The sequence below is a fragment of the Narcine bancroftii genome, chromosome 6 (genome assembly GCF_036971445.1).
Source record: "Narcine bancroftii isolate sNarBan1 chromosome 6, sNarBan1.hap1, whole genome shotgun sequence".
In the NCBI taxonomy this organism is placed as follows: domain Eukaryota; kingdom Metazoa; phylum Chordata; class Chondrichthyes; order Torpediniformes; family Narcinidae; genus Narcine; species Narcine bancroftii.
In genome coordinates this window covers 164,981,629-165,002,477 of record NC_091474.1, presented here as the reverse complement: position 1 = coordinate 165,002,477, position 20,849 = coordinate 164,981,629, and the positions used below count along the sequence as shown (strand labels likewise).

General features: G+C 38.0%; 1 protein-coding gene across 2 annotated transcripts in view; it reads left to right on the top strand.

Annotated features, from left to right (window-relative positions):
- The window catches only part of slc30a2 (solute carrier family 30 member 2), a 148,374-nt gene that overhangs the window by 50,149 nt on the left and 77,376 nt on the right, over positions 1-20,849 (top strand). For both annotated transcript variants that reach the window (XM_069886582.1, XM_069886580.1), the window contains exons 2-3: positions 4,042-4,250; positions 16,874-17,020. In XM_069886582.1, coding sequence (XP_069742683.1) covers positions 4,232-4,250; positions 16,874-17,020 — 166 coding nt within the window. In that variant the 5' untranslated portion in view covers positions 4,042-4,231. The remainder of the gene's footprint in view (positions 1-4,041; positions 4,251-16,873; positions 17,021-20,849) is intronic.

Genomic DNA, 20,849 nt, shown 5'->3' with positions numbered 1-20,849 from the left:
CGTGAGGATCAATTGAAATTCAGATCTGCCTTTTCAGGCACAGGTATTGTTCTCTGCATATAGTTGACCTCAAACAACTACACCTAAGGTCAAAAACCAAGATAAAGCCATTATTCTGTCACAGATTCCAATTTCATTTTCTCAGTGTTTGCATTCAAACTTCATGGCTAGGTGTTTGCAGCAGCAGGCCAAATCTCACATGAAGCAAAACCTACAGCTTTTTACTTGAAATTAATTTTCAAAATTAGTTTTTAATTGCACATTTTTTACTGGAGGTTGTGTCATTAGTAAAAGATTTGCCCTTGTTACTAGTGTGAAATATATACAAATGTATTGGTACTTATCTTTCTCACATTTGGCGTTATTAAGATGGATGTAACCGGTAGCTGATACTCTTGAATGTGTTTCACTAAAAGCCAAAGAAATTTCTCACCCAGGTTTCTTCTGAAAACTGAGACAAGGCCATACAGGTTTGAACTACTTATTTACATATTAAGTACATCAAAACTGGTGTGCTACATTTTTCATGAAATGGTTACATGGCGTGCCTTCATGAGATAGCTACCTTTCAGTGTACAGTTTACCTTTAAATGTTGCAAATATGTATGTTTATAAGCATTTTTGAAAATATGTAGATTAGATAGGTCAGCACACTCAGTGTAGTAGTTAGTAAAATGCTATTACAGAGCAAGTGACCAGGGATTGAATCTGGTACTGTCTGTAAGGAGCTTGTACATTCTCCTTGTGTCTGCATGGGTTTCCTCCAGGTGCTCTAGTTTCCTCCCACATTTCAAAACAGTGGATTGAAGGTTAATTGGGCTATTTGTGTGGCATAGGTTCATGGGTCAAAAGGGTCTGTTACCAAGCTGTTTGTCTAAATTTTTTTGAAAAATTAAATTTAAAATACGATAAATTTATGTATATTGGTGGCAAGAAATTATCAAATTTTTAATAGATATAATCCATTATCTCAGAATCAGAATTTATTGTCATGAACAAGTCATGAGATTCAGTGTTTTTGTAGCAGTGTCACAGTGTAAACGTTCATATTATAACCATCCTTCAACATTACTATCAAAACATTAAAATAGTGCACGATAAGTAAGGCAGCGTCTTTGGGTTTTTTTTTGAAGACTTTATTTAAAATTTTATAACATGAATACAATAAAGAATTACATTTAAAGAAAAATAGAAACAAAAATTAAAAAGGTATGATTACAATATTACATCAGAAAACTACACAAAATAACCCCCCCCCCCCGTTAATTGTAACACAATATTAATAGTCTAACTTAAAATTAGTCCAACCCTCCCCCCCAAAATAAAGAGTGAAGAGTTAATAAAATTGACAATATTATATATGGAAAAAAAATACCCACTTACAAAAAAGACATAAAACTTAACCTAAAAAAATTCTAACAACAACAAAAAAAAATTGTCAATACTAAAATATCACACTTAAACATATATTTAAATCAAACTTAAATGCATATAATTAGCAAACGGAGTCCACTTTAACTTATAAAAAGACATCTTATCCTGAATTGAAAAAGATATCCTTTCCATAGTCAAACAAAATTTCATTTCCAAATACCACTTATCTAAAGTTAGTATATTTCTATCTTTCCAAATAAGTGCTATACATTTCTTAGCCACAACTAAAGCTAAATAAATAAATGAAATCTGATAATCCTCTAAACCTAAATCGACTAATGATTGCATGTTCCCTAATAAAAATATATCGGGATCTAATATAAGATGGATATTATATAAACTGTTAAAAACAGATTGAATACCTTTCCAAAACTGTTGCAATCGATCACAAAGCCAAACAGTATGCAAAAAAGTATTGGCCGTCTGATCACATCAAAAACAAGAATCAAACTTACTAAAACCAATTTTTTAAAAATTTCTCCGGCGTTAAATATAGCTGATGAATAAAATTATAATTAATCATTGCTAGTCTAGCATTAATTAATTTCCGAATACTATTCTGACAAATTTCCATCCAAGCTTCTTCAGCTATTTTATGTCCTAAATCTTTTTCCCATTTCAACTTATCTTTATCCCAGTCTTTTTTACTATCAATTTCTTGTAAAATACAATACAAATCAGATATATATCCCTTTTTTGGTATTGAAAGTACATATTCTTCACAACTAGATTCAGGCAATAAAATCATTTGTCGACCACATAACTGTTTTACAAAAGATCTTAATTGATAATATACAAATATAGAATTTACACTAATACCATATTTCCTTTGTAATTCGTCAAAGGAACAAAAACAACCCTCAGAAAAACAATCAGATAAATTTTTTATTTCTTTCTTTTCCTATTGTTTCAAAGTGGCATTGGAGACCGTAAATGGAACAAGTTGATTATTATATAATGGCAATCTTCCAGAATATATATTTTTAAGTCCAAATTTTTTAAGTTTACTTGTCCATAAATTCAATAAATGTTTCAATATTGGCACATCATAAGTTCATAATAAATTTTTATTCCATTGAAACAAAAACTCATGAGGAAATTTTTCTAAAATAACCGCCATTTCTATCTTTACCCAACTAGGTGGGTTGTCCATATTCATTAATGCACTAAGAAATTTGAATTGAGCTGCTTCATAATAATGCTGAAAATTCAGTAATCTTAAACCTCCAAATTGAAAATCCCACATCAATTTTCTCATTGCTACTCTCGGAAATTTTCCCTTCCATAAGAATTCTCTAATCGCTTTATATAAATCCTTAAAAAAACTTTTTAAAAAAAATAAGGAATTGATTGAAACAAATATTGTATTCTAGGAAAAATATTCATTTTTATGGTATTAATCCTCCCTAGTAAACCCAAAGGTAGATCCCTCCACCTAATCAAATCCTTTTTATTAAAGGAAAATAATTAATTGAATATAATTCTTGAAATTCCGTATTAACATTAATTCCTAAATATTTAATTTGTGTAGTCCACTTCAAATTTGTAATATTTTTATATACTGAATAATCACCTTTACAAATTGGTAAAATTTCACTTTTAGCCCAATTTACTTTGTAACCAGATAATTTGCCTTAAATTTCTAAACATTCTTGAATTGCAGGTAAAGAAATATCCAGATCCACCAAATATAATAAAACATCATCAGCAAATAAATTAATCTTATATTCCTCATTCAGAACTCTCATACCTTTAACATTTTCATTTTGACGTATTAATTGTGCTAAAGGTTCAATAACTATAGCAAATAAAGCAGGTGACAACGGACATCTTTGTCTAGTAGATCTTGTCAAACTAAAAGATTCTGAAATTTGGCCATTAATGCAGCGTCTTTGGTTCATTGATTATTCAGGCATCTGATGGCAGTGGAGACGAAACTGTCCTTGTGCTGCTGAGTGCTCGTCTTTAGGCTCCTGTACCTTTTTACCGATGTTAGCAGAGTGAAGAGGGCGTGTCCTGGATGGTGGGGGTCTTTGAGGATAGAGGCTGCTTTTTAAAGACATCGCCTCATGTGGATGTTCTCAATGGAGTGAAGTCTGGTGCCTGTGATGTCGCAGGCAGAGTTAACAACCTCTGGAGTTTATTCATGTCCTGAGAGTTGGCATCTCCATACCAGGCAGTGATGCAATCAGCCAGAATACTCTTCAAGTTTACAAGAGTCTTCAGTGACATACTGAATCTCCTCAGGCACCTCACTAAATATGGCTGCTGGTGAGCCTTCTTTGTGATTGCATCAACATGGAGGCTCCGGGACAGATCCTCGGAGATGTTGACACCCAGGAATTTGAATTTCTTGACCCTCTCCACTACTGAGCCCTCAATGAGGACTGTGTCGTTTTCCCCTGACTTCGTCCTGAAGTCCACAATCATCTCCTTGGCTTTCCTGACGTTAAGCCCGAGGGTGTTGTCATTACACCATTCAAACCTTTGAAATTGGATTGAAAATCTGAATTTGATGAACAGATGCAGAGTTTAATGAATTAATGTGAAATAGTTAAAATATAAATGTTTTGTTCAAAATGGCTAAGTTGCTCCCTTGTATTGCAGCCCATTTTCCAGTTCAAAAGAAGTCTATCCAAATTATCCATTTGACAATGGAAACAATGCCAACTCTATTGAATTGGGAAGATATGTAAGTCAACATTGCCACAGCAGGTCTACATCAGACACTGAAAACAGAGAAAAACTACAAGCAAGAAGGAAACTCTACATTGCTGCTATTATTTGTTTGATATTCATGATTGGAGAAGTTGTAGGTAAGCATGATGGCATTATTGCAATGCACTGTTAATATATTGCATTTTGATACACGGAAGTGGATGGTGATAGGCAGCATAATGTGGAGAATGTTCATGTATAAGGATGTGTGGAGATCAAGGAAGGTGGTGTTGGGTCTTTTGAGGAGCACCAAGTCTCCTGGGTCTGTTGGAATATATACCAGTTAGTGAAAAAGACAAATGCTGGGGGCTTGGCAAAGATCTTTTGCATTCTCATTAACTATAGAAATCCCAAAGAACTGGAAAGTGCTTCATATTGTACCTTTGTTCAATAAGTGAAAAAAGGATAATCCAGGCTGTTATAGGCTGTTAAGCTTCACGTCAGTGGTGGAGAAACTATTAGAAAGGGTTTGTGAACATTTAGAAAATCAGTCAGATTAAGGACAATCAACTTGGGTTTATGAGAGGCAGGTCATGTCTTATCAACATGATTAAATTTTTTGAGGAGATGACAAAGAAGGTTGGGGAGAGTAAGCCAGTGAATGTTATCTCCATGGTTGTCTGATTCAGATGCATGAAATCCTTGGCGATTTGGTGACAAAATTGGTTGGCTTATAGAAGACAGAAGCTAATAATGGAAAGTGTTATTCAAGCTGGAGTCCTGTGACCATTGGGTGTTCCATGGGATAATTTTGGGATTCCTGTGGTTTGTGATATTCTTTAATACCCTTCTACACTATTCTCAACCTCACCAATCTTTGTATCATCTGCAAACTTACTAACCCACTCACCTATTTTTGGGTTAGTAAGTTTGCAGATGATACAAAGATTGGTGAGGTTGAGAATAGTGTAGAAGGGTATAAAAGAATACTCGAGTATATAGATCAGTTACAGATAAAGGCAGAGAAATGGTGGATGGAGTTTAATGCAGACTACTGTGCAGTGTTGTACTTTGGGAGGTCAAAGGTGAATGTATACAGTTAATGGTAGGGTTCTTAAAGCATTGATGTGCAGAGAAATCTGGTGTTCAAGTCCATAGCTCAACAAAATTGGCTACACAAGGAGATAGAGAGGGAAAGAAGGCATGTGGTATGCTTGACTTCATTGGGCAGAGTATAAAAGTGAAAAGGTCACATTGCAGCAATATAAAACAATGGTTATTACACAGTTGAATACCATGTACAGTTCTGATTGCCCCATTACAGGAACGATGAAGAGGCTTTGGAAAGTGTACAGAAGAGGTTTACCAGGCCTCTATCTGGTTTAGAGGGTGAGAATTGTGGGGAGAGGTTGGACAAACTTGGGCTACTTTGTTTGGAGTGTAGGAGGCTGAGGGGTGACCTGATAGACATGTACAGTGTAAAATCATGACAGATGGACAGTCAAAAACTTATCCCCAGGCCAAAACGATCACACATTAAGGACATGTGTTTAAAGTGAAGCAGAATATTTTCACAAGGAGTGGTAGGTGCCTGGGATGAGCTCCCAAGAGTAGTGGTGGAAACAGATACAATAATAGCGTTTAAAAGGCCTCTAGACATGAATATGAAAAGTGAAACAAAGAAGTCTGCTGACGCTGTGATGATACTAAAAACACACCCAAAATGCTGGAGGAACTCAGCTGGTCTTTTCAGCTTCTATAGGTGACTAAGATATATTGCCAATATTTTGGGCTGGAGCCCTTCATCAAGGAATAAGCAGAATAAGCCAGAAGCAGGAAATCTCAGAAAGTCTCAGAACTCAGACAATGCTGGGTGGGGGAGGAATCCAGACCAACAAAAGATGTTAATTGGATATGATAAGGGACAAGATAAGAGTATATCATGTTTGCATGAAAGGAGGCGAATGGAGAGACAGAGATAGGGAAAGGCTGATACATTATCAATAACTCAAAAGACTGGAGTTATGGAACTACAGGCTTTTATTTACAATAAACATGAAGGTCATCCTGTGCTGTGACCTAGGCTTTCGGGAGAGGAGTTGTGGAGTTGGAGCCTTTCTTCAGGGTCAGGAGGGAGAAGCTACGGGTCCAGATTAAAGACTGTACAGCAGTCACCACAAAGGCAACAGGGGAAGGCGGGTGGGGGGGGGGGGGATAACAAAATCCAGAGAAGTAGATATTAATGCCATCCATCCAGTTGGAAGGTGTCCAGTTGGCAACATTTCACTTGTGAATCTGCAGGGGTCATCTACCTCATCCGTTGCTCCCGCTGTGGTCTCCTCTACATCAGATAGACTGGACACAGACTGGGAGATCACTTTGTTGAGCACCTCAGCTTTGTCTGCCACAATAGAGTGGATCTCCCAGTGGCCACTCATTTTAATTCTCCATACCATTCCTTTGCTGGCATGTCTGTCTATGGTCTCACATACTGCCAGATTGAGAACATTCCAACTGGATGGCATTAATATCGACTTTTCTGGCTTTCATTAACCCCGCCCAACTTTATCCCCTTTTGGCTTCCCCCAACTCTATCTCTTCCCTGTCTCCTTTCACACAAACATGATTAATTCTTACCTCATCCCTTTTTATATCCAATTAACACCTTTTGTGGGTCTGGATTCCTCCCCCAGCCAGTACTGTCTGTATTCTGAGACATTCCGAGATTTCCTGCTTCTGGCTCATTCTGCTTATTCCTTGAAGTAGGGCTCAGACTCAAAACATCAGAAATATATCTTTGCTTTTTATGGATGCTGAAAAGACCAGCTGAGTTTTTCCAGCTTTTTGGTACATTTGTACTACAATCACAGCATCTGCAGACTTTTGTGTCTCACTCAGTTTTGGGCTCTATATCTGGGGAAGGATGTGTTGGCATTGGAGAGGGTCTAGAGGAGGTTTATGACAATGAGTGTTATACATTTGTGGCTCTGGGCCTGTACATGCTGGAGTTCAGAAGGATAAGGAGGATCTCATTGAAATCTACTGAATATTGAAGTGGCTTGATAGAGTGGATGTGGAGATTTGTTCAGTAATGGGAGGGTCTAGGACCAGAGGGCACAGGCTCAGAAAGATGAGGAGAAATTTCTTCAGTCAGAAGGTGGTGATCTGTGGAGTTTGTTGCCACGGTCACTGTAGAGGCCTAGTCCATGGGTACATTACAGCAGAGGTTGGTATGTTCTTCATTAGTAAGAGCATCTAAGGCCAAGAAGAGATGGCAAAAGAGTGGAGTTGAGAGGGAAAATATATCATCCATGATTCAAATGATGGAACAAACTCTAATCCTCTTCCTAAGTCCTCTGGTCTTAATGTTTTATAATGTACTGAGAAAATTATTAGAGTTGCAGGTTAACAAGTCCCCAGGCCCTAATGGACTTCCTCCAAGGGTATTAAAATAAGTGACTAGAGAGATAGTTGCCACTTTGGTTTCAATTTTCCAAAATTAGCTTGGTTTGGAGTATATTTTAATAGGTTGGGGCAAAAAAATCAAATGTCACTCCTTTATTCCAAAAAGTAAATGGAATGCAAAGGCCAGTTAACACAAGTGAACTTTGGCAGGAAAATTAAAGCAAGAAATCCATCTAAATAATAAAAACTGCAATTTTGAGATGCAGATGTTTTAATAATTTTTAGTGTCAAATAATTAGGAAAGCTAACAGAATAATATCATTGGGAGAATTTAATTCAGAAGTAAGAAAGTTATCCATTAGTTAGTTAGGACACATTTGACTCCTTTTTATAATTTTTAAAAAATTTTCACACTATGAACCATATTGACCAAAATACACAAACATTTCCCTCTTGAATATATAGTGTCATTTTCTCCCCTTTCCCCCCTTCCCTTCCCTCCCTCCTTCCCACCCCCCTCCCCACCCACTAAACGTTCAACATATACGATACATTAAACCCATGAAACAATGTCCTCACACAAAGAAAATAAACAAGAAAATTGTGTCATCTACTTTTACACACTGGGTCAGTTCATTTCGTCTTCTTCTCATTCTGTCATTTTAGGTGGTGGAGGTCCGCAGTAGGACTTCTCTGTTGTGTTCCATGTACGGTTCCCAAATTTGTTCGAATACTGTGATGTTATTTCTTAAATTATATGTTATTTTTTCCAATGGAATACATTTATTCATTTCTATGTACCATTGCTTTATTCTCAGGCTCTCTTCTGATTTCCAGGTTGACATTATACATTTTTTTGCTACAGCTAAGGCTATCATAATAAATCTTTTTAAGAAAGGCAATTTGTAAAAGCAGTTTAGAAAAGATTTACTGGTGTCTGGAGTGGACAAAAAAAGGTTGGATAGGTTGGATTTGTATTCACTGAAATTTAGAAGAGCAAGATTGATCTTGATTGAAGCATTTAAAATCACAGGGGTCTTGAGAGAATGGGAGTGGAGAGAATATTTTCTCTTGTAGAACGTGGGATTACCTTATATAAACAAAAGGGTTTCCTATAGATGAGAGAGTATTAGGAATTCTTACTGCAAAGTTTGATTATTTTTAAGGTGGATTCTTCATCTGATCAAATCTACATAAACAAAGTTTTAAAAGGTTATAGAAAAACAGAGGAACACAAAAACTGCAGTTGCTGGAATCTTGAGCAAACGTTGAGCTCAGTGGGTCAGGCAACATCCATACAAAGGAATGGTCACTCAATGTTTCAGATCAAGACCCTTTATCGATATCTTTTCCCTTTAAGGCCCTTCATCTCGATAAAAGTTCCCAAAGCAAAACATTCACTGACCATTTCTATCCCTGGATATGGATGTTACTTGACCTTCTGAGTTCCTCTAGCAGCACTTTGGTTGAAAAGTTATTGTGGATGAATAAAAATACAGACATGAGATTAAAGTCAAGTTTATTGTCATTTGATTGTACAAATACAAACCCATGAATGTGTTCTCTGGTCTTTGGTGCAAAACATGCAGACACACAACCAGACCTAACACCCATAGAGACAAACAGTACATACACAGGGCAAGTATTTCATCTATACAAATAAATAGATATTGTTTAATGAATATGATTGTCTCAGATGGTTATTGTGAGCAGTTCCTTTGGTCCCTTCTCTAAAGCAGATGAGCTACAATCTTACTGAATAGTGTAGCAAGTAAGATGGGCTGAATGGCTTACCCCTGCTTCTATTTCCTCTGCATTTAGATGGTAATAGGTCAAGAAAATATTGAGGTGGAAGATCACCCATGATTTTGTTGAATGCCAAGCAGATTTGAGGGACTATCTTCATGTATCTCATTGAATTTTGCCATTATCACATACTTGCTTAAATATTTTAAAAGAACAATGTTTATTCATTCAACTAAAATATATATATTAAATGAATGTTATAAGATTTTTTTTGGCTAGCAAATTCTGTGATAAATATTCAGAAGATTAGCATAAAGTGGCTGGAAAATGATCTATTGTGAGCTTTCATGTAGAATGTGCAGTGATTTGAAATGAAGTGGTGTTAAATCTTTAAACCTCTTGCTAAAACACTTGAGGTTTACATTCTATTGCAAAATTGTTCATTTAGCCTGTAGGCACAGAAAATGTTCAGAATATTTAGAAGGCCAAGCCACATCTGTGAAGGAAGAAATAGAATTAACATTTCTCATCTAAATAAAAATAAATTTCTCTGCCAATTTCCCTGTCTAAATATTGAGCCTTTTTATGTTTTGACTTCAGATTTTCAGTACTTGCAGAATCTTGCTTTTAGCTGAATCCTGTGGGCATTTTTTAAAAAAAAAATTTTTATCCATTTTAATAAAGAACATACAAAAAAGGTGCAATTCAATAAGATGATATGGATAGTTACACAAATTTAATAAGGCATTCAGTATGACAAAAATATACATGAATTGTAAATCATATTCATATTCTAAATGATACAGTAAAGGAGAAAAACTCAAAACCCTTGCCTAACCACATTTGTTAGATATGATATATGATTAGTATTTTTTTAAAAATGGTAGAAAAAAAAAGTAAAGAAAAAGAACCTGCAAAGGATACAGGTCAGACAATTTAATTACATTGAAGTGAAATTGTAAAGTAAGATAGTGAGTCATAAATGACTCCCCTAACTTTTGACATTTTATATCCGAATTATTAATTGAATAACAAATCTTTTCCATATTCAAACAAGACATGATACCATGAAACCTCTTATCATGAGTAGATGGGGTGGCATCCTTCCATTTAAGTAAAATTGTGCATCTCACCAAAAGAGAGGCAAAAGAATTAGCGCGACTCTGAACCAGAGACAAAGAATTATTCCCTCCCATTGTACCAAAGCGGGTCACCCAAGTATCTGGTGTTAAATCTATATTAAAATTTTTTGACAAAGTATGGAAAACCTTTCTCTAGTATTTTGCTAGAGTAGGACAAGTCTATAACATATGAATTAATGATGCTTCTCTGCTCTTACACCTGTTACAACAGGGGCACACATCGGAATAAAAGTGAGACAGTTTAGCCTTAGATAAAGTGCTGGAAAAATTTGGACCAGGGAAAACATTTATTAATTGGGTTAGAGCTCTATATTCTGAGCCTACAGCTAATGGTCCAATTTTATCAGCACTCCCACTGTCCAGATCTAGTAGACAAGTTTGTCCATTATCTCCAGCTCTTTTCCTCCTGGCTATTGAAACGTTAGCAGAATCCATCCATCTAGATCCAGACATAAAATCAATTTCTTTGCTGATGATGTTCTGATATATCTGACAGAACCAGTTAACTCATTACAAAAATTGCAGTCTAAATTGGAAATTTTGGGAGTATATCAGGTTATAAAGTCAATTGGTTCAAGAGCAACTTTTATACCACTTAGGGGTGGAATTATGAACAAATTAAAAGAAATTCTCAATTTAAGTGGTCAATCAATGGGATTAAATATTTAGGTATGAAGTAGATAACAATCTTCAAAATTTATATGCATTGAATTATCTTCCCTTGCTTTGGAAAATTGAAGATGATCTTAATAAATGGATGAACATTCCAATAACTTTGTTTGGAAGGACCAACTGTATTAAAATGAATGTGCTGCCTAGAGTACAATTTATTTTTCAAAATTTACCTGTTCTATACCTCAGAGATTCTTTCAAAACCTTAATAAATGTACCAAGAAGTTTCTGTGGAAAGATATGCCTTCCAGAGTCTCTATTGATAAATTAAACTTGGAATTATGAATTGGGAGGATAAACACTCTTGGATTTAAAAAAATATATATTTTTGGGCAACTGTGGTGATACCACTGTGGTACTGTTATGCCATTAGTACTGTATTCCTGTGTATGGCTGGCCTGCCTTCTCCCTGTAACTCCTTCCCCTGGAATTCTCCAATATAAGTGATTATACCTGAATCCCTCCCTCAGTACAAATCTTGCAACAGGAGCATATGTCCAGTCTTATGGTAATAAAAGCCTGTCATAAAGTAACTCCAGTCTTGGCGTTACTGATAGTGTATCAATTTTATTACCATAAAGTTTTTTTTTAACTGCAATAGACATGTTGCTGAGGCCAGACCAACTAGATATTGATCTGGAATCGCCTGAAGCCCCAAACTAGTTTGAGCTCTGTCTACTCTGCTTTAACGACTTTCTGCATGCCTTCACTCAAGTTGTGGGTTCTGATGACAACAAGCTAAGCCTGCTACGATCGCAGGTCGGCCACAGTGCACAACATACGGGGAGGCCACAAACAAGCTCCAAAGCCAGTACAGCCCCAGGATGAACACGGTCTATTCCAGACATCTCCTGGCTACCCGCAAGCAACAACCTGGGTCCTTTGTGATCTTGGACGAGCCTGCGGCTTCAGGGACGTTACTGCTGAGGTTTACACAGAAGAACTTGTTCGGGACACCTGTGTAGCTGACATCCGATCAGACTATATCCACCAGTGGCTGCTGGAACTGGACAAACTGACCTTGCAGAGGGCTACAAAACATTGAATGCAGCCCTCCAGAACACAGACTCATTCTCCTCTGACAATGTGGCCATCTTGGGATGTAGGATCCAAGGATGCCTCCACGCAGGGACGCCCTGACTTCATCTTCGCTACTGCCACCACCGAGCACTACTTCTGCAGTAAACAGAAGTGTCCCCGGAAGCACTGCCCAGCCAAGGAAGCTGTGTGCTCAGAAAGAAGGGACACTATGCCAAAATCTGTAAGTCCAGACCTCTCCCTAACAGTGCCATTTGTGGGCAGTGGGAGACAGTGCCATTTCGGTCAGCGTCATCCTCGGTGTCACTTTTGCCCCCGAACAACAACACCGCATATGTGCCATAGAGGCCGCCATCTCACCAGCCCGGGTCATGGGCACCATCTTACTGGTCCGAATCAGACAGCGGCTTTGAAAACAATCAAGTACTAGCATTGATTGTACTCGACAGGCTGCATTAGCTTGCCCGCTTGATGATGGAGGTCGAGGTAAATGGTCATCTCACTAACTGCCTATTCGATAGTGGGAGCACTAAGAGCTTTGTACATCCTGACTCCATGCAGGACTACTCTCTCGCAGTGAGCCCAGCAAATTGCAAGATATCCATAGCCTCCAGGTCTCAGTCGGCAGAGATATGTGACTATTGCATGGTGATGCTGACAGTACGTGGCACAATCTATGAAAATTTTAAACTGTTAGTAATGCCACAGCTCTGCTTGTCCATGATACTGGGGTTGGACTTCCAGTGCCACCTCAAGAGCGACACTATGGAATTTAAAGAGCCCCATCCCCCCCCCTCATGATCTGCAACCATCAGTTTTTAAACCACCTGCCCACCCTGCTGCACGTGACCAAGTAGAATACCACAACCTTCCCACCACGACCCACCAATGGTCTATCCACCCTCCAGATACTCCCCCACCCCTGTTCACCAATCTCACCCCTGACTGTAAGCTGTAACCAAAAACAGGCAATACAATACTGGGGACAGGGCATTCATTAGGTTGGAGGTGCAACGACTTCTGGCCGAAGGGGGTCACTGAACCGAGCACTTGCTCCTGGAGAGCCCAGGTCATGGTACTCAAAAACTCTGCATGGTGATCGATTACGGTCAAACCATAAACCATTTCATGCAGCTGGATGCGTACCCCCTCCCTCGTATTGCCGATATGGTAAACCAGATCGCCCAGTACCAGGTTTTCACCACCAAAGACTTAAAATTGGCATATCACCAGCTTCACATCTGCCCAAAGGACCACCAGTACACTGCATTTGAGGTGGACAGCTGCCTCTATCACTTCTTTCAGAGTCATCAATGATGGCTCTGTCTTTCAGAGAGGAATGGACTAGATAGTGGACCAGCATGAGCTCAAGGCCACGTTCCCCTATTTGGACAATATCATCATCTGCGGCCATGACTTGTAGGACCACGACGCAAACTTAGAAAAATTCCTCCAAACAGCCAAGGCATTCAATTTCACATAATAAAAACAAATGTGTGTTCCACACATCATGCCTGGCCATCCTTAGTTGTGTTGTAGAACACGGCTTCATTGGTCCTGACCGCAACCACATGTGCACCTTGATGGAGCTCCCGTTCCCTCACAGCCAAAAGGCCCTGAAGAGTTGCCTGGGTTTCTTCTCATACTACATCCAGTGGGTCCCCAATTATATGAACAAGGCCCGGCCCCTGGTGAAAGTCGCCTCCTTCCCCCTGTTGGCAGAAGCTCGGGCAGCCTTCATCCACATCAAAGAAGATAATGCCAAGGCCATGGTGCATGCTGTGGACAAATCCATGCAATTCCAGGTGGAGAGTGATGCCTCCTTAGCTGCCACCCTTTTCCGAGCTGCCACTCTTAACCTGTGGCATTTTTCTTCCACAGCCTCCATGGCCCAAAAGTCCGGAACTCCTCTATCAAGCAGGAGGCCAGCAGTGTGACACTGGAGGCACTACCTGGCCAGCAAATAATTTACCCAATGTGCATTTCCTTTTATGTTTAATAATAAGCAGTGGTGTAAAATCAAAAATGATAAGATTTTGAGGTGGAGAATAGAACTCTCCACCTATAACTATGTCATTTTGTACCGGCCTATGAACCTCAACGAGCCTTCAGATGCTCTCTCCCGGGAGACATGCACCATGATGACCTTTGCCACCCTAGAATCACCAGGCCTTTTCACTTTGTCAAAGTCAGAAACCTTCCCTATTCCATCGATGATGTCAAGATGCTAACAAGAAACTGCTGGGTCTGTGCTGAGTGCAAGCCACGCTTCTACAAACCCAACAAGTCACACCTGATCAAAGCCACCTACCCCTTTGAATGCCTGAGCATGGATTTCAAGGGGACCCCTGCCCTCTTCCAACTAAAATCTATACTTCCTCAACATCACTGATGAGTACTCCTGATTCCCTTTGCCACCCCCTGCCTGAATATGACCATGGCCACGCTCATAAAGGTGCTGTGCAGAATCTTTACCCTATTGCGTACCTGAACTACATCCACTGCATTGAGGATTGCTATGAACAGGGGCAATTCATGACATTTGAGGAAATTAGGAATAAATATGAAGTTTTAAAATATATATTTTTCTCTGCTATCTTCAGTTAAGATCTTATTTAAAGGACAAATTAGGTCCAGCACTAACCTTACCGCAGTATAGCAAAATAGTGACTCTGGTTCGGAAGGGGAGCACCAAAAAATTTATTTCAAAAATGTATTCCTTACTTCAGGCAGGAACCCCTAAATCAAGACAAAGGTGGGAATCAGATTTGGGTATAGAAATTGATTCACTTTGCTGGTATGATTAACACAATTAATGTAAGGCTGGTGCAATAATAACTTTTTGCATCATCTACACCTTACTCCACAAAAGTTACATAAATACAAATTAGAAATATCATACCAATGGTTTCGAAGTGGTTAAGAAATAGGTACCTTCTTGCATTCAACCTGTTCATACCCTAAAGTGAAGCCTTTTTGGGAAGATTTGGGTAATCTCCTGGGGAAAAAAAATTACTGAAATTCGATACCCTCAGGCATCTGAATTATTTTTTATTGAGGAATTTGGAAGATGTAAGACTTAAAATGAGACCGTCAAAATATCAATTAAAATTTGTTAAACTCGCTTTAGTAACAGCCAGGAAATGCATACCAGTTATTTGGAAATTTGATTCCCAACTAGGTTTAGCCTTTTGGAAGATAGACATGCATAACTGTTATTATTAACACATTCTAGTGAATACCACAGACTTGTAATATCTGATCATACCCCTGTTACAATGTTACTGATTCTTCCTCATTTTCCTCAAGATAAAAGAGACTGGGATTTTAATTCAGTCTCATCTATCAGATCAGGATTTATGGAAGAGCAGATAGTTTTCTTTTTTGATACAAATCTCTCTTCAGAGACCTCAAATTTAGTTATGTGTGATACCTTGAAGGCTTTTCTTAGGGAGAATTTTTTTTTACAACAATCACATTATTATTGAACCTGTGCTGTCCAATTACCCCCAATGGACCTAAAATCTGGGTATGTTTTTTGAAGGGTGGGAGGAAACCAGAGCGTGCAGGGAAAAACCACATAGACACAGGGAGAACGAGCAAACTCTTTACGGACAGCCCGGGATTCAAACCCCGGTCCCGATCGCTGGTGTTGTGTAACGGTGTTGCATTAACCACTATGCTAAATGTGCCACCCCCAGAAGGCTGCACAAACATGGCCAGGTCCATCACAAGCTCCAAACTCCCATCTCACAGTGGTTCCCAACCTTTTATTTTCCACTCACATACCAATTTAAGTATTCCCTATGCCATAAGAAAAAGTTTGAAAACCACGGTTTTAATCATTCCAAATTGATTCGTTATGTGCACAGTTTCATAACTCCAAAGGAAATGGGCCAATGACAATTTTTCTCAAGCAAAATATTTCAGTAATAATTGGGTCTAGAGCAGTGATTCTCAACCTTCCCTTCCTACTCACATACCACCTTAAGCAATCACTTACTAATCACAGAACACTTATGGCATAGGGAATACTTAAAGTGGTATGTGAGTGGAAAGTAAAAGGTTGGGAACCACTGCACTACAGACATCTATGTGAGGTATTGCCTCAAGAAGGCAGCTAACATCATAAAGGACCCCATCATCTTGGTCACAACCTCTTCTCATTGCTCCCTTCGAGCAGAAGGTACAGAAGTCTAAAGAACAGCACCTTTAGGTTCAAGAATAGTTTTAATCCAACAGCTATCAGGCTCTTGAACCTCCATGAACTACCCTAACCCTGACCATAACTATTCCAGAAAACCAAAATCACCAAAACATCACTGCTTTTCTTCCTTGCACTAACTGCAACTGCGAATAATTATTTATCTATCCTATTATGCTAATTTTTTCCCCCAGTCTTAGCATATAGAGTCACTGTAATTCAGTACAGCTTCTGTTCCTGTGTGACTGCAGCAAGACAGAATGTCAGTGCATCTGAACACTGCACTTGTGTGGATGACAATAAAATCTAATCTCGTCCTCCAAACCTCACTCCCAGACCCATGGGCTTCAGACGATTCCCCAGGACACCAGAGGTGGTGGTGGCTCCAAACAGAGATCCCTGCTTCTCAGAGATATCAGTGAACGGTTGTGATGCTTCTACTTAAAATGAAGTGGGTCCTTAATATAATAAAGCTGGAATCCTGGCTAAAGAATATGCAACACAAGTCCTGGCATATGTGTGGCTTCCTAAATGATAATGAACAACAGGTTTACCTTCGTTACTTTTTTTTCAGGTGGTTACTTTGCTCACAGCTTGGCTATCATGACAGATGCGGCTCATTTACTGACAGATTTTGGCAGCATGCTTGTTAGCCTTTTCTCTCTTTGGATTTCCACTCGCCCAGCAACAAAAACTATGAACTTTGGTTGGCATAGATCAGGTAGGAGAATTTTTCTTCATTAAACATTTATAATGTGTAAGGCATTAAGTAGGCCTTTGAATAAATAAATATTGTAATAGAAGAAACAGAAATTAGGTATGATAATTCTCATTTATTCTTGTTAAATATTTGGCATAATTGAGCTGCTTTTCTTTATGCAGTTCCCTAAACTGTGCTCCCTCCATTGACTGTTTTTATTCATCTATTTATTCAGTGCTGAAAACCCCCAGTCTAATACTTGTGGTTATTCTTTAAAGTCATGCACTGGATCTTTCCTACCAGTGGAAAGCTCCTGACATAAATGGTAAATGAATGTGTCTTTTGCATATTCATTGTGGTTCACCTGCCCAGAATCTTGAACAAAATGATATAATTAGATAAAAATGCTCAATGAAACAGCAGGCTGCCAGACCCATATTTGAATGTTTCTGAACATTCAAAAACATTCTTAACCAATTAAAACCAAACAAAACAAAGTTGAGTATTATTGATAATTAGAAATATAAATAAAATCTAAAGCATTTATAAATACTTCCAAACAATTAAAATGTCAGTAAATTTAAAAAATATTTAAATTACCAGAGGCTTACCCATACAGTTGCTCCTCTTCATTCCAGCAGAGGATCTAAGATGGCATAGGTTATATGAGCAAATTCCCTAGCATGCAGTGAAGGGCAATCATCAACTTGTGTGGAGAAATTGCAGTTCTTCTACATAAAATTCCCAGAAAATACAGCCAATGGGTTTAGAAGATCATTTTTATTCATGCATTTTGGCTGATATTTTTGAAGGCTCCGAATGCTGTTTATTGGGTGTAATGTAATAATATTTTAATTTTAGTTGTCACATCTGAACTAACTGTTTATGGCCCATAGAGATATTTTTAAAATGCATAATTTAATTTCAAATAAAATCAATATTAGTTAATATATAATGACATTAGATTTTTAGGTGGAGTAATTTGTAGCACAAAAAATGTTCTTTTCAAATGAATGCAGAAGAGTTGTGTTTTTAATGCTTCTCTTTTAGAATGTTTCAAAAGATTTACAGATAATAGTGTCTTCGCAAACTCCCTCAACAATAATAGCATACTGATTTGTTCTTTAGAAATGCTGTTGAGGTATAAAAATTGACAGGATACTTTAACCAGGATTTTATCTGAAGGCTGCACCTGGCAATTGGAGTCAGATGATTCAGGCAGTTGGAATTGAAAAGCTCAGATCAGCAGGAAGCTGATTGGGCAATAGAGATAAAGTGATCTTGTGACACAGGGTGGTATTAATTCACTTCAACTGAGCAGCGAAATGACTGAATTTCTACCCAGTTCATGCAGCAGTGAGTAGGAAATTTACAGCTAACTTTTTTCTACATATCTTTCCTATTCTTTAAAAAATTTTTTTCCATTCACTTTGGTGACTCAGTAGGGCTTTGATTTAATGACTAAAATGAAAGGTAGATCTCTGCTATTACACTTTTTGCTCAGAATGTACAATGAATATTTTTGGCATTCAGAAATCTAAAGTGGCATGTTCACTGTATCCATCTAATTCAAAGCTGGAAAAGAGCATATAAGTACGTGAATGGGACTTGAGGAGCTTGTGTGCATAATCTTTGGACTGAATCTTGACTATTAGATTGTCAAAATCAGTGTGTAGTTCCCTTTAAATCCATTTACCCCAGTTTAACAGTAAAGTGAGAGGAAGGACCGACAGCTTCATTTTAATACTCTTGCTGCTTTTAATATCAGACAACTTAATTTCTCTAGTTTGAAAAATCCTGCATTTGAAAGTGGGTGAGGAGAGCTAAATCCATAAGTCTCTTTGTTTCAGGATCAGAATATGTTGAAGTTTCTGCATTTGAGTATGATCCTGGATTGGGACTAGTTGGATAGTTCTGCCAAAGAGAATTGATAGGTTGTTTTAAGTTATGATTAAATATATGTGCATAGGCTTGTACATGATGCATTTACAGCCATCTTTAGATGATGCAATGGATTCTGGTGCATCTTACAACCACCATACAATGTTTCAGACCTAGCAGCAACAGTGATGCTGATGGCAGCCATTTGAATTCAGCTAGTAAATTCAAGGAACTTGAACAGGGAGGAGCAAGTAGAAGTAGCAACACAGAAAATAATGCAAGCAATTCACTTGTGGGATCTATTACCTGACTGGAACTTTCTTCAGATGAAGGCTCTGCTCAGCTCCAATGGAGCTGCCCCATGTAGCAATTGGCCCAGATTATCCAATTGCACTCTTCTGATATTGCTGCAGCTCTAAGTAAAAGATACATTCAAATGAAAAGTACTCTCAAATAAATGGTATCTTCACAACTAAAACATATTCCACAATTTAATTAGATGGAGACACTCATCTTTCATGTTTAGAAATAAGCAATACAGAATGCGCTGTATAAACAATTCAAAGTTTAGCAAATGTCAAAGTTGACTGTCTGACTCAACATGGCTGGTTTCCAAGAAATGCTGTCAGTTTTCCACTTCTGTAGTGTATATTCTGGATCTAGAAATGATTAAAAAAAAAATCATTGTTAATCTGCAATTTACTAGTATTTTTACACAATTTGCAATGCATTACAGGAATTCTAAAGATTAATATAGTGTCAAATGGTGCAAAGCAGGGATGGCCAAACTTTTTGGTTGTGAGTCACATACAGAAAAATAGGAGTTACAGACCAAACAATATTAGGCCTGGCAGCTTTCAACCAGTTACACTGCACAAAAAATAGTGCTTTTAGATCAGAAAACCCCTTTGCCATCTAATTTTAACTTTCTATAAAAATAACTTGCACTACTGAACAGTTCAACTGTTGAGATTACAGTCGTTTTAATGTGCTCACATACTACAGTGGGCATTTCTGTATCTGCTGCTCTTAAATTTAATTTAAATGAATTCTTTAAACACTCATTCAAAAAAAAGTGCAAAATAAAAAAGCTGGGTGCAAAATAAGAACAGGAAAAAAGAAAGGGACAAGGTAGTTCCAATATTCCTTCACAACTCTCAGTGTATACAGTTCATGGCCCAAATGCCCACCTTAATAATCATGATACAATGTGTAAATATGTAGATGGGCTATTACAGTTAACAGATTCCTTGCAAATCCAACAAACACACTTCCCCTTGGTTTCTGAGGAAAAAAGTATTTATTTTCCAACCATGTCTGAAATTTTCAGCATTCTCTTGCTATTTTCTGGCTTTTCAGTTCTGCCATGTTTAATCAACTGAGGTGAATGTTTTAATCGATGAATAATGTTTTAACAGTCAGTCTAGTCTTGAAAATAAGACGTACAATGCACATATATAGCAATCTATTGATATAAACTGTTCAATAGGCCTGTTCCATTTTAAAAATTTACCCTGGGCCACTTAAAAATACGTGGGCAAAAGTGGCACATTTTCCAAGGACTAGGTCATTGAGGCACCTGTGACCCCCACAGCCCCAGTGCCAATTACTGTGGCCATGTGTGACTGTGGATGCTACTTCTGTGGTCAGGCACAGCACCCCCATGCCCGATGTCCCATGCAAGATGTGGTAAGTGAGGGCACTGGGTGAAGGTCTGCCAGGCTAAAGGGAACCCAAAGAGGGTAATTGTATGGTTTGGGAGCTGTAGTTTGGGAATCCTGGTGTAAAGGGATAAAACAAATAACTGAACAACCAGATTGTGGAAACTGAGGTGGACTCTGAGTAAAGCAAGAGTAAAGCTGAGTCACGTGCAAAACAGTGAGTCAGGAAAGGACCCTGAATTGCTCCTGTTAGAATTCTGTGGAAAATTAATTCAAATGAGTGATGAGTTTTAACAAATGCCAACACA